At 34.7% G+C, this 14,792-nt stretch overlaps 1 protein-coding gene across 7 annotated transcripts in view; it reads right to left on the bottom strand.

Annotated features, from left to right (window-relative positions):
• Positions 1-6,044: 6,044 nt before the first annotated feature.
• TLCD4 (TLC domain containing 4) overlaps positions 6,045-14,792 on the bottom strand; it is a 133,102-nt gene continuing 124,354 nt past the window's right edge. For all 7 annotated transcript variants that reach the window (XM_060202119.1, XM_060202117.1, XM_060202116.1 and 4 more), the window contains one exon: positions 6,045-6,607. In XM_060202119.1, coding sequence (XP_060058102.1) covers positions 6,289-6,607 — 319 coding nt within the window. In that variant the 3' untranslated portion in view covers positions 6,045-6,288. The remainder of the gene's footprint in view (positions 6,608-14,792) is intronic.

Genomic DNA, 14,792 nt, shown 5'->3' with positions numbered 1-14,792 from the left:
GAGAGGTAATTTATATGTATTAATTTCATACACATTCTTAGAATTAATGTCACATAAAATCATCATGACAAAGTATGTCAGCTTTAAGTAACATGCAGGTTATTGCTTAGAACTTGTATATGCTTTAAAATGGCACATATACAAATAAAGTATACAAACATTTTGAACTTTTAAGGGAAATGCTGATAATAATCTCCCAAAAGAACAATATCAAACCAAAATAAGAATGCTGAATTTCAATTTAAATTACTCAAAGTTCTGAGTAACACTGATTTATAAATCATCTACATGTATGTTTTATAAATAAATGTCCTTCAGTTGTATGAGAAAAATTATTTGTATTCTCAATGTTATATATTTTGAAAGACTTCCAAAAATCTTTATGGCAATTAATATTATATTATCTGGAAAAAAAAATATATATATATATGTTACTAAGATACTGCATTTAATGAAGTTTTAATTAGCTTTCTAAATCTACATCTCAGTCATTAGTACAAATTCTAACAATTAAAAAAACTTGTAGCTCATCCTAGGTATTAGTAAGAGCTATTACTTGTATCTATGCAAAAAGTCTTTAAATAAAAAGTAGACACAATCATAATAGAAGTAATACGAGCAAGAAACAGAATAGAGAACATTTTTAATTTACAATTAATGTTTGTAGGCTTTAGTAATCAAAAAGTAGCAAATAACTTAATGTACTTAATGTACTACAGAAAGAATTATACTTAAAAGGCTGGGAAGACAGCACAATGATTTATGTATCAGACTTTCACACCTGAGAGCCTAGAGGTCTCAGGTTCAATCTCTGGCACCATCATGACATAGGGCTGAGTAGTGCTCTGGTTAAAATAATTGAAAGAAAAAAGAGAGAGCAGGAGGGAGGGAGGGAGGGAGGGAGGGAGGGAGGGAGGAAGGAAGGAAGGAAGGAAGGAAGGAAGGAAGGAAGGAAGGAGAGAGTAATCACATAAAGGTGTCAAGAAAAAGATAAGTGAGGATTAACAAGATTTTAGCCAGAGATGTCCTCTTTATATAGCTTTAAGAATTAAATATATTTATCACTGTTTTGAGTCTTAAATATAAGACTGATATCAAAGCTTTCTACTGTTCATAGGGAATCTGTACAGACGTTTCCAATGTATACAAACCATCTTTAGTAGTTGTTTTCAGTCCTTTCCTGCTATCCAAAGTTTTCTAGTAAAAGTATAATTTAGTATCAAAGGTAGTAGCAGCAGGTTGAGTTCTGGGCTAGAAAAGAATAGTGTTCAAGTACTTGGGTGTATACTTTGGAAAACACCCTGAGTAATTCATTTGCTGGTAAGCATGCTCTTAGAAGAATCATAAATGATATAGTGGGGGTTGTATTGTTAAATGGGAATCTGGGGAATGTTATGCATGTACAAACTATTGTATTTACTGTTGAATGTAAAACATTAATTCCCCAATAAAGAAATAAATTATAAAAAAAGAATCATGCCTATGATTAACTTTGCTCAATTAAAAAGTAAAGACTCAATAATATTGCCACAAACCAGCATCCCCTGCTTGCAATATCTGCTTACAATACCTTCTTAACACAGTCACCTCCGTTCTTGTCTTCCTAATATAGGAAGAATATTTTGACATTTTACTTACCTATCACTGAAATGTTATAAAACACTTACTGCTAAGTAAATTTAAAGGGGATAAAGATGTTTCTTAATAAAATCATATCATTAGTTTTCTTGTGTCATGAACAAATACTGTTAAATGCTACATGGCTTCCTATTCTGTAACCTCTTAAACTATGATTCAACTTTTGAATTTGCTATAATAGACTAGGATGCATATGGGTATGGAAAGTCCTCAAAACTTGTCAGAGAAAAATGCTGGGGAAAAAGGGAGGTGTTTAAAGCATTTATGATATCAGGAGGGAAAGACTGATGAACTGGTAGAAGACATAGAAAGCATTTAGATTGAGTGAGGAGCATCATGACTTTTAAGAGAAATAAGCAGGGCCAGCAAGATAGCTCACTTATCAAGTGCTTTTGCTTTGCTATGTACATGACAGGTTCAAATCCAGCTCCCACCCACACCAAACTTTGGTACTGTGAGGTCTTTCCCTTGCTCCCTCTGGATTTCTTTCTATATGAAAAAAGTTGGCCGGCAATGGTAAAACCCAGCTGGCAGAAAAAAAAAAAAAAAGAAATGAGTAGTCAGTATATGTCCTTCAACCCAGGTTCTGTTGGTTTTTCATTACGCTTACACATACCACATTTCTTCCACTTTTAACTGCAGCTTCAGTGTGTCAATCTCAACTAGCTGTGTTTAAGGCTAGGAGGGTGTGTGTGTCCAGGGCCCCGGAGCTCAGGAAGCTGGCTCACCTGTTGAGAGAAACAATGTGCTGGTTTCTGACAGAATTATGAGTTTACTTCATGTGGAGCCAAAAACACCTATAAGAAGTCTTCTTCTAAGACATGTATCTGATGCTGTTAACAATTAAATGGACTTTTAAATTTCAACCAACAGACGAAAGCACTTAGAGCCTATTCAAATTTATGTTAAGGTATGTGATGTTAAGAGCAACTAACTGAAACCTGTCCAATTTTTTTTTTCAATGTCTTGGAATAGGCTTATTTCTCCTAGACACAGAAAAGAACAGGCATGAATATTATAACATATGTCCCCCTACATATCTCTGGGAAAATACCATTTCTACATGCAGTGACACTGGGCCATTCTCTCTGCCCTGTGCAGGTCAGAGTAAGGGTACAATTTAAAAACTTATACTTTAGCAAAAAAAAATACATATGTGTCCTATGATAATTAAAATTTAGAAAAGATTCCCCTCTCTGTCTTCCCCTCCTCTCTCCATTTCTCTGTCCTATCCAATAATGATGACAACATCAATAACAACAATAATAACTACAATAATAAAACGAGGGCAACAAAATAAAATAAAATATTTTTAAAAATTTAGAAAAGAATTTGATTCAAATACCTATAAACTAGGCAGCTACCAAAACCAAAATAAAACAAAAACCACACAATCTCTGCCATTAGTATAAGGTCATCCATAGTTTGTCACTCTTAGGAGTGGTAAAGACATTATTAACTCTTTTAAAGCAGGGCTAGTCCATGAAATAAAATTAAGCCAATGGAATAAAAATTGATTTCACCTTTCTTTAAGGCTTCTAGGCAATTTAAATAGGAGTTAATTTCTTTAAATTCACATATCACTCCATTTTGAGTTTAAATAAATGAAAATACCCATTAAAATTATTTTAGAAACAAAAATGTATTCTGTGAACTCAAGTTCATAATTCTTAAACTCTTCAAAGCAAGATAAAATATTTAATACAGAACCTATACCTTGCATGCTCTTTAGTTGATTTTCATTCAGTTTTTTTAAAATATTTATTTATTTATTTCCTCTTGTTGCCCTTGTTTTATTGTTGTAATTCTTATTGTTGTTATTGATGTCATCGTTGTTGGATAGGACAGAGAGAAATGGAGAGAGGAGGGGAAGACAGAGGGGGAGAGAAAGACAGACACCTGCAGACCTGCTTCGCCGCTTGTGAAGCGACTCCCCTGAAGGTGGGGAGCCAGGGGCTCAAACCGAGATCCTTAAACAGGTCCCTGTGCTTTGCGACACCTGTGCTTCACCTGCTATGCTACTGACTGACTCCTTTCATTCAGTTTTGAAAGAAGCTTTACTTTCTAAGCTACTACACATCCAAAGGGTATCAATTAAAGGTTGTCACTAATAGTTTTCTACAAAAATAGAATTACCTAAAAATTTATACCAATTTGCTTTTATTTTCTATAAATATTTTAAGAATTGTTAAATATTGGAATACCTAATAGAGTCACTTATCCTATGTAGACAAAATACTTAGTATTTAAAATGTCTAGCAAAAATTTATCATTTAACAAATGAAAAATTCACTGTTTAATAAATGGCACGCTTAGTCCTTAACTATTTCTATTTTAATAAGTGGATGCAGTCACAGAACAGCAAAGTATACCTCCTATAATGATCTGATTTAAAACAGCATAGCAGTTTGTAGGGTTTTCTTTTCCCATTTGATGTCTGTTGAGTGAGAATATATTGATATGCCCAATATATAGAGTCTATTTTTGGATATTGAAACTGGATGCCGAATCAGCTGTCATGAAACCATGAAATAAGAGCCGTTGACTAATATAATCTTTAGTTCAAAACACTGATATTTTAAACACTCTGTGGGTAGCTCTTCTAGTGAAAAGTAGTCAGTGAAAAAAATGAATGTGAGGTCAATGAAAGTGAAAACACATGTTCTAGGCATGAAGTTCCAACTATGAAAACAAACTACTATATGGAAATTCATTAAGTTTTATATTGTCCTCATTTTTGATAGTTGGTTTTAAAATCTGTGTTGAAAAACATCCAAGGATGAGATATAATATCCAGAGTCAAAAAATATTTATTTCAAGTTTTGTTTCTTTCTCATATTATATTATATATTATATTATATATTATATTATATATAATTCTAATATATAACATTTTCCTTTTAAAAACCGAGTTCTCTTGCAAATGAGCAAGGGAAAAATAAGATAAAAGCATGTACTTTCCTACACTGTCTCAGCAACTAATACATATTTAAATGCCTGTGGTGTGGAAGGCACTATACTTAGTGACCAATTGTTGATACAGAAGTTGATACAATTGTTGATACAATTAGTAGTTTTAAAAACAAATACATACAGCTACATTATTTTAATTCTTTCAAAAACAAATGCACCTAGGATAACCCAATCTCATTTTATCATTTAGTTCTTAACAGAGACTTCCATTACCTTCTCTAAATGAACTAAAACATATCCGGAAAAGCTTTGAGATATCTAGCCAGTCTTCCTTTAGTATCATAATATGAAGAATGAATGAGAGCCAGATGGTCTCCTTCAAAAACTGAGAAATCAAACACATTTGATCTTTTGATTTGGCTTCAATTAAGTTCAAGTCTTCACCCCTGGTTAAACTAAATTTCTTTTTTCTTAAATAAGTACAATCATTATAATCAAGTACTTGAAGAAAAAAAAAAGTAGTAACAATTAACTATACCACTGTATTTGAGCTGCAAGAACTAAAGCAAAAAGATGACACACACTAAAAGCAAACTGAAAAAGTCAGCAGTGATTTATCATCACTTACGACAATAATGTTGATAACAAAATGCTTGGTATAAATTATCTAGTTTTTTCTTTGAGAAAAGTAGAAATATAAAAAGTTCTCAAATGCTGACTAAGCAAGTAGAGTGTAAACTATAAATAAAATACTTATTATTATCATTACTATTATTTTGGTTGCTGTAGTCTCATTAAGAAGGGTCAAGCTTAGAAACATGACAAATACATATTGCATAAAACCTTGGTACTGATGGTTGTGTTCTCAAACCATATAGGTGTATTACATAGGTGTATTACAAGCAAAATTTACATTTCTTCATAGAAAAACATTAAGAGAAACAGACAGAAACAGCAGTGCTGAAGTCTTTTCCTTACTCATTCCTCTCATTAGAGTAAATTGCAATTTAAAACATACATTTTTTTGGAGGAGGAATTTGTATCTTAGGGAGATCTATCCAATAAAAGATCTGTATTAAGCCATACTATGAAATAAAAAAATAACTTAGAATAGAAATAACAAAGTAACATCTAAAAACACCTAAAAATTCAAAAAGTACTGTGACCTAACAAATATTCCAAAAAGTAAATAAGACAGATTTTCATTAATAGATGACAGCATATGTAAAATAATAAAAAAAATACATTATTTCTAATAGCCAAAGGGAGCAAACACTTTAACAATTCAAAAATCAAGCCCTACACAGATATTTAGTCATAGATGGAAATGAGTTAGATACAACAAAATATTGCCAAGTTATTTCTATCCATAAAATCAATACCCATTCTTTCAGCAAAATCGGTGACATAAAGTGTAATGAATAAGAGCAGTCATCTTTTTCACAAAGAAAAATGCCAGTGCTGGATAACAGACATCTGAAAAGCTTCTCCACTGTATTTATAATTTTATTTAATCCTTTAATATTTTATCCATGCTTATAGTACAGAAGAAAATCATAAAAAAAAAAAACTTGGGTAAAAACTAATTTTACTTCCCCCCAGGATAAAAATAAAAGACACCAAAACTCTGTATAACAAGTGTTATTAATGATGAAGCACAAAAATCATGCCATGAATTCACCCTATCAGCAAACATAATGCAGATAGAAATGAAGTATGTTCATCAATAGTCTGCTTTTAGTCAACTTTTCCATTTTGAAGATGATCTGTAGCTTTTTCTCGTCTGATAAGTAAGATGACTTTGATGCACCCTTTTGAAATTCTGTACATCCAAATGACATTCATCACATCCAAAATCAAACAAGAAAAGACCCAAGAAAGTTGGATTACAAGTCCAAGCCTCATGTAGGGTTCTGTTCCATACACAGAATAAAGGTAGGCATAAAAAGGAGGCATGACAGCAATCCGCACTATGAAGAACACCACCGCCATGAGTATCCCATTGATGACATTAGCCTTGGAAGACTTAGGATATTTCAGAACTTCAAAGAACCACCTGAAAAATAAATACAAAAAAAAAAAAAAAATCACACTTACCCGACATCTCTTATGACCGATCATTTCACTTTTTGTTTTTTTAAATATATTTTATAAATTTATTATCTTAATGATATATATATGGAGGGAGAGAGAGAGAGAGATACCAGAGCACTGACCAACTCTGGCTTAACGGTGATTCTGGGAACTGAACATGGGACCTCAGAGCCTTAGGCATGAAAGTCTTTTGCATAAACATTATGCTGTCTCCCCAGCATAAAATTTTAGTTTTTTAAATCACTGAACATCCCCTAAAGATTTACACAGGTGACAAGAGAGTTTAGAGTAGCCAACACAATACTGAAAAAGAACAATCACATGACTACTTGACAGTAATCGGGTTGGCATAGCACTGGTGAAAAAGCCAAATAGGTTAGTAGAAGAGAACTGCAAGTCCAGAAATAAACCCCAAGATATATGATTAACTGAGTCTTGACAAAAAAAGTTCAGTGGAGAAAGAATAGTCTTTCTGACAAACATTGTTAGAACAACTGATTATCTATGTGTCAAAAAAGATCTTGGATATCTCACAACTTAACTCAAAAATAGATCACAGATTTTATGTAAAATGTGGAACTATGAAAACCGGAAAGAATACATATGAAAAAATCCACATTATCTTGGGTTTGGTGATTGTATTTTAGATATAACACATATAAAAAAAGATCTAGAGAAGAAAATACTGGTAAGTTAGACTTCATTAAAAATAAAAAAAAACTTTCTCTCTGGAAAGCACTATTAAGAGAATAAAAAGACATTCATACACTGGGAGAAAGTATTAAGAAAGTACATATATGTAAAGTAGTTATATCCCTAAAATATAAAGAACTACTAACATTCAACCATAAGGAAACAACCCAATTAAAAAATTGTCAAAGATCTTAAACTCAACAAAGAAGACAAAGGAAAGCAAGCATATAAATAATGCATCATAGTTTGTCACTAGAAAAAAAAGTAAATTTAGATAATATTTGAATTTAGAATGCCTGAAATCCAAAACTATAATAATAGTAAGTAGTTGCTGATAAGGATTAGGTAGAATAAAAACATGCTCATTGGTGGTAAGGATACCAAATATAAGAGTTACAGTGGGAGACAATGTGGAAATTATAACCATAATATACAGTTAACAACTATACCCCTAAGTACTTTTCTCAAATTATTTGAAAATGCATATTCACATAAAAATTTGCATGCAGAAGTTTGTACCAGCTACACTGATAATCAACCCAAACTGCAAACAAAACCAAGATACTATTTTATGTGAATGAATAGTCAATTTGCGGTAAAGTATATATAATGGAATACTACTCAGCAGCAAAAAGGAACAAACTATTAACTAGCAATAACATGGATGAATTTCAAATACTTACTGTTATAAAAGGATAAGTCTGAAAATGGTACATACTGTATGATTTCATTAAAAGGATATTTTGCAAAAAGCAAAATAGTAAAGAAAAAAAAAACCCAAACAGATCAGTGGTTGCCAGAGTTCAGAAAGACAGGATAAGTGGCCATGGAATGTGAGTTCAGACTGATAGGGATGGAGAGGTTACACAGGCTCCTGTGCTAAATATGAATAGACATGGGCCCAACGTCAGACTGATGAGGTTTACAGTTAATGGTATTTGTATACTTCCCCCGTATTTGGGAGCTTCTCTCTGCCCTTATCCAGCTTTCTAGTCCTCTCCTAACTCTGATACCATCTTCCCAGACAATACTCGTAGCCCACCTGCATGTTAGCTGTTGGGCTCAGGGAAAAATTAGTAAAGTAATGGGCCCCTGAAATATACCTAAAATAGACTTCATAGCTCCTTCCAACAATGAAGAGCCCAAATTTCATGTTATACTTTTACCTTTAGGTTCCTGGTTATTAAACAAATTGTTCTGCTTTATTCTCTTAATGCTTTTCAGCCACCAAGTTGCAGATGCTACTATGAAGCCAACCTGACTTTCCAGGGCAGACGACCTCACCAATGTGTCCTAGAAGCCCACCTCCCCAGAGCCCTACTACAGCTGGGAAAAGATAGAAACAGGCTGGGAGTATGGATCAACCTGTTTGATCATGGGTGTTGGCCCATGACTGCAGAGAATTACAGAAACCAGATCTTCCACCCTCTACTCCACATAAAAATTTTTGGTCCATACTCCCAAAGGGATAAAGAATAGGGAAAGTTCCAATGGAAGGGAGGGGATAAAAGAACTCTGGTTGGGAATCGGGTGGTGGCGCAGCAGGTTAAGCGCACGTGGCGCAAAGCGCAAGGACCGGCATAAGGATACTGGTTCGAGCCCTGGCTCCCCACCTGCAGGAGAGTCGCTTCACAAGCGGTGAAGCAGGTCTGCAGGTGTCTGTCTTTCTCTCCCCTCTCTGTCTTCCCCTCCTCTCTCCATTTCTCTATGTCCTATCCAACAACAACTACATCAATAACAACAACGTTAAACAACAAGGGCAACAAAAGGGAAAATAAATATTTTTAAGAAAAGAGAAATAAAATGTTTAAAAAAAAAAGAACTCTGGTGGTAGGAATTATACCTCTCTTATACAACAATCTTGTCAATCAATTATTAAATCACTGATAAAAAATTTTAAGGGTAAAATGTAAATTGTAAACTATCAATTAGAATATTGGGATATGATGGTTCCCAGAAGATGGCGGACTGAGAAGCTGCTAGTGGCTTGAGCTCTGACGACATCTCCTGGAAATGGTAGGATTTTCTGCCTTTAGTAGGCCAGTCAATAAGGGGTCCTAGTGGCGACACCAAGGAGGTGACTATAAAATTTGGGTTAAAAAATAGAGTAGAAAGAAAGGGAAAAAATTTTTTTCTTTTAAATTATTATTCCCAAAGTGCACCTCCTCTCCCTTTCCCCCCTCCATAACCAGTCCCTGGGGACCAGTTCCTATCAGGCTCCCTGCTGAGCATCTTTCTTTACCAAGATTTCTGTCACACCAGGGAGTATCATTCATTCTAAGTCTATTCCCTTCTGAAATCTCCGGCCTTTTTTCTTTCTAAGTAGCCAACCAGCTGACTCTACACATGTAGCTCCCCTACCCCCCACACACATAGCTAAATAAATAATAAAAAAAATAAATAAAAAACGCTTTCCTTTCACCTTTTATTACTGTTCTTTTTCTTATCTTTTTCGTTTCTCTCTCTCTTTTTTTTTTACCTCATTCTTGTCATCCTTACTTCCTTAATCCTACAGCTTTCTGAATTCACTGATACACGTTTGGGAATTATTTAGGGCAAGAAATCTGACTCAGAGTGGACTCTCTATGCACGTATCTCTGCTCAACTTCCCTTCCTCCTTTAGCTACCCCTAGAATATACAGTGGATACTAGATTTGCATAACTGTCTATTCCTGCTATCCTTCTCTAGTTCTGAGGTTTTTTTTTTCTTTCTTTCTTTCTTAACAATCAGCTGCCGCTGCTCAGGAGGCTTGAGGCAATCTGGGACAGGGTGTTTTACCCTGCTCTATTTTATTATTAATATTATATAAAGGCAAACATCTCCCCCCCCCCTTTAGGTTGATCAGAATTAACTCTTAGGGTATCTTTCATTGCTAGGGTAGTGAGCATCTTATCTATTGTGAGGAACTTGTCTCGTTACTCCTACCTCTTCTACAGACTCTCCCCTTCTTCCTCCTCCTAGCTAATTAAAAAATAATAATAATAAAATAAAATATAAAGTAATCAATTAAAAAAACTTTTCTTTCACTGCTCTTTAATTACAGTTCTTTTCTTATCTTTTCTCTCTCTTGTTTATCTCTTTTTTTTTTAACTTGTCATACACTTCTTCCTTCCTTCTTCTTTGTCTTTCTGAATTTGTGAATTATTTTGGGGAAGAAATCTGACTCAGAGTGGACTCTCTATGTGCCTATCTCTGCTCTACTTGCCTTTCTCCTTTCTCTTGTTACCCCTAGAATATACAATGGATAGTGGATTTGCATAACTGTCTATTCTTGTTATCCCTTCTTTCTTTTCTCTTTCTTCTTCACTTGGACTTGGTTGCTATTTTTTCACGGACTGGAGACATTGTTTGGCTAACTGGTAGTGATTAAACTGATTCAATCCTAGATTCAGTTGCTATTGTAATTCCTGAGGTTGGTGAGTGCATTTGTCATAAAGGTATTTAGTACAGTGTTGCTTGTACTCAAGACACAACAACTGAGGAACAACAGAACATAAAAATAAGAAACACATATATCAAAAAAAATGGGTAGATCAAAAACAAATAAAACTGCTACTCCAATGAATGAAGACAAGAGCCCAGAAGAAACTACAAATCAGCCAGAAGTAACCATAGATAAGAAAAGTATGCAAGCAATAATAAACTTATTAATCACAGAAATTAAAACAACATTGGAGGAAAGGAATGGCAGTATTAGGGAAACAACAGTTGAGACCCCCAAGGAAAATACTGATGATCTTGAGGCAATTAGAGAACTGAAAGCTGAAATAGCTGTAATGAAGAAAGAAGCTGAGGGACGGAAAAGCTGACTAACAGAAACAGAAAACAGAATTAGTCAGACAGAGGATGAGTTAGAGAAAACTAAGGAAGAGGTGAAAGAGCTTAAAAAGAGATTGAGAGACACTAAAAACAACAACAGAGACATATGGGATGATCTCAAAAGAAGTAATATTCGTATAATTGGCCTGCCAGAGGAAGAAAGAGAGGAAGGGGAAGGAAACATTCTAGAGGAAATAATAGAAGAAAACTTCCCAGACCTGAATAACAGAAAGGACATCAAGATTCAAGAGGCCCAGAGATTTCCAAACAGAATCAACCCAGACCTGAAGACACCAAGACACATCATAGTCACAATGAGAAGGAGTAAGGATAAAGAAAGGATCCTAAAGGCTGCAAGAGAGAAACAAAAAGTCACATACAGGGAAAACCCATAAGATTATCTGCAGACTTCACCACTCAACCTCTAAAAGCCAGAAGGGAATGGCAAGATATCTACCAAGCCCTGAATGAAAAAGGGTTTTAACCAAGGATAATATATCCTGCTAGACTTTCATTCAAACTAGATGGAGGGATCAAAACCTTCTTAGACAAACAACAGTTAAAGAAGCAACCATCACCAAACCGGCCCTGAAAGAGGTTCTAAAAGACCTCTTATAAACAAGAACATCACTATAATACTTGCAATATATCGGAGCAAACAAAAATTTATTTTGAACAATGGTACTACAATACATTAAATCCATAATATCAATAAATGTCAATGGCTTAAACTCACCCATCAAAAGGCACAGAGTGGGGGGATGGATCAGAAAACATAACCCAACCATCTGCTACTTGCAAGAATCCCATCTGTCACAACAAGATAAACACAGACTTACAGTGAAAGGATGGAAAACTATCATACAGGCTAACGGACCACAAAAAAGGCAGGAACAGCCATTCTCATCTCAGACACAATAGATTTTAAATTAAATAAAGTAGTAAAAGATAGGCAAGGACATTACATAATGATTAGAGGATCAATCAGGCAAGAAGACTTAACAATTATTAACATGTATGCACCCAATGAGGGACCATCTAAATGTGTCAAGCACCTTCTGAAAGAATTTCAAAAATACATCAATAGTAATACAGTAATAGTGGGAGACTTCAATACCAACTCTCACACTTAGACAGATCAACAAAGCAGAGAACCAACAAAGATACAAGAGAATTGAATGAAGAGGTTGACAGACTAGACCTCTTGGACATTTTCAGAGTCCTTCACCCCAAAAAACTGGAATACACCTTCTTTTCAAATCCACATAACACATACTCAAGGATAGACCACATGTTAGGCCACAAAGACAGCATCAATAAATTCAAGAGCATTGAAATCATCCCAAGTATCTTCTCAGACCACAGTGGAGTAAAACTAACATTCAACAACAAACAGGAAATTATTAAAAGACACAGAATTTGGAAACTAAACAACATGCTCCTTAAGAACCACTGGGTCAGAGAGTCACTCAAGCAGGAAATACAAATGTTCCTGGAAACAAATGAAAATGAAGACACAACCTATCAAAATATTTGGGACATAGATAAAGCAGTACTGAGAGGGAAACTTATAGCTGTACAATCACATATTAAACACCAAGAGAAAGCTCAAATGAAGGACCTTACTGAACACCTCTCAAGGACTTAGAGGAAGAGGAACAAAGGAACCCTAAAGCAACCAGAAGTATAGAAATTACTAAAATTAGAGCAGAAATAAACAACATCGAAAATAAAAAGAATGATACAGAAGATCAATGAAGCCAAATGTTGGTTCTTTGAAAGATTAAACAAAATTTACAAACTCCTAGCCAGACTCACCAAAGAAAAAAGAGAGAAGACTCAAATTAATAGAATTGTAAACGATGGTGGAGATATCACAACTGATACCACAGAAATTCAGAGAATCATGTGAAACTTCTATGAAGAACTATACGCCACCAAGCTAGAGAATCTGGGAGAAATGGAACAATTCCTAGAAACATATGTCCTTCCAAAACTGAACCAAGAAGAACTACAAAATCTAAATGCACCAATCACAGACAAAGAAATTGAAACCATTATTAAGAATCTCCACAACAACAAAAGTCCTGGACCAGACGTCTTCACAAACGAATTCTACAAAACTTTCAGGAAATAGTTAGTACCCATACTTCTGAAGCTTTTCCATAAGATTGAAGAAGCAGGAATACTCCCTTCCACCTTCTATGAAGCCAACATCACCCTGATACCAAAAGCTGATAGGGACACAACAAAAAATGGAAAACTAAAGACCAATATCTCTGATGAACATAGATGCCAAAATATTAAACAAGATCTTGGCCAACCGGATACAGCAGCATATCAAAAAGATTGTTCATCACGACCAAGTCGGATTCATCCCAGGAATGCAAGGCTGGTTCAACATCCATAAGTCAATCAATGTCATTCACCACATCAATAAAAGCAAAGCCAAAAACCACATGATTATCTCAATAGATGCAGAGAAAGCCTTTGACAAAATTCAACACCCATTCATGCTCAAAACTCTACAAAAAATGGGAATAGATGGGAAATTCCACAAGAGAGTGGAGTCTATATATAGCAAACCTACACCCAACATCATACTCAATGGATAGAAGCTGAAAGCATTTCCCCTCAGATCAGGGACTAGACTGGGCTGTCCACTGTCACCGTTACTCTTCAACATAGTATTGGAAGTTCTTGCCATAGCAATCAGGCAAGAGAAAGAAATCAAAGGAATACAGATTGGAAGGGAAGAAGTCAAGCTCTCACTATTTGCAGATGATATGATAGTATACATAGAAAAACCTAAAGAATCCAGCAGAAAACTACTGGAAGTTATTAGGCAATATAGCAAGGTATCAGGCTACAAAATCAATGTACAAAAATCAGTGGCATTTCTTTATGCAAACACTAAATCTGAAGAAAAGACATCCAGAAATCACTCCTATTTACTGTCTCAGCAAAATCAATCAAATACCTAGGAATAAAGTTGACCAAAGAAGTGAAAGACTTGTATACTGAAAACTATGAGTCGCTACTCAAGGAAATAGAAACTGATACCAAGAAATGGAAAGATATCCCATGCTCATGGATTGGAAGAATAAATATCATCAAAATGAATATTCTCCCCAGAGCCATATCCAAATTTAATGCAATACCCATCAAAGTTCCACCAAGCTTCTTTAAGAGAATAGAACAAACACTACAATCATTTATCTGGAACCTGGAAACACCTAGAATTGCCAAAACCATCTTGAGGAAAAGAAACAGAAATGGAGGCATCACACTCTCAGACCTTAAACTATATTATAAAGCCATCATCATCAAAACAGCATGGTACTGGAACAAAAATAGGCACAAAGACCAGTGGAACAGAATTGAAAGCCCAGAACTAAACCCCCACACCTATTGACGTCTAATATTTGATAAGGGGTCCAAAGGATTAAATGGAAAAAGGAGGCTCTCTTCAATAAATGGTGCAGGGAAAACTGGGTTGTAACATGCAGAAGAATGAAACTGAACCACTTTATCTCACCAGAAACAAAAATCAACTCCAAATGGATCAAAGACCTGGATGTCAAACCAGAAACAATCAAATACTTAGAGGAAAACATTGGTAAAACAGTTTCCC

Source organism: Erinaceus europaeus, chromosome 11, assembly GCF_950295315.1.
Source record: "Erinaceus europaeus chromosome 11, mEriEur2.1, whole genome shotgun sequence".
NCBI lineage: Eukaryota > Metazoa > Chordata > Mammalia > Eulipotyphla > Erinaceidae > Erinaceus > Erinaceus europaeus.
The sequence above is the reverse complement of the archived record's forward strand: the minus strand, read 5'-3'. Positions and strand labels throughout refer to the sequence as shown.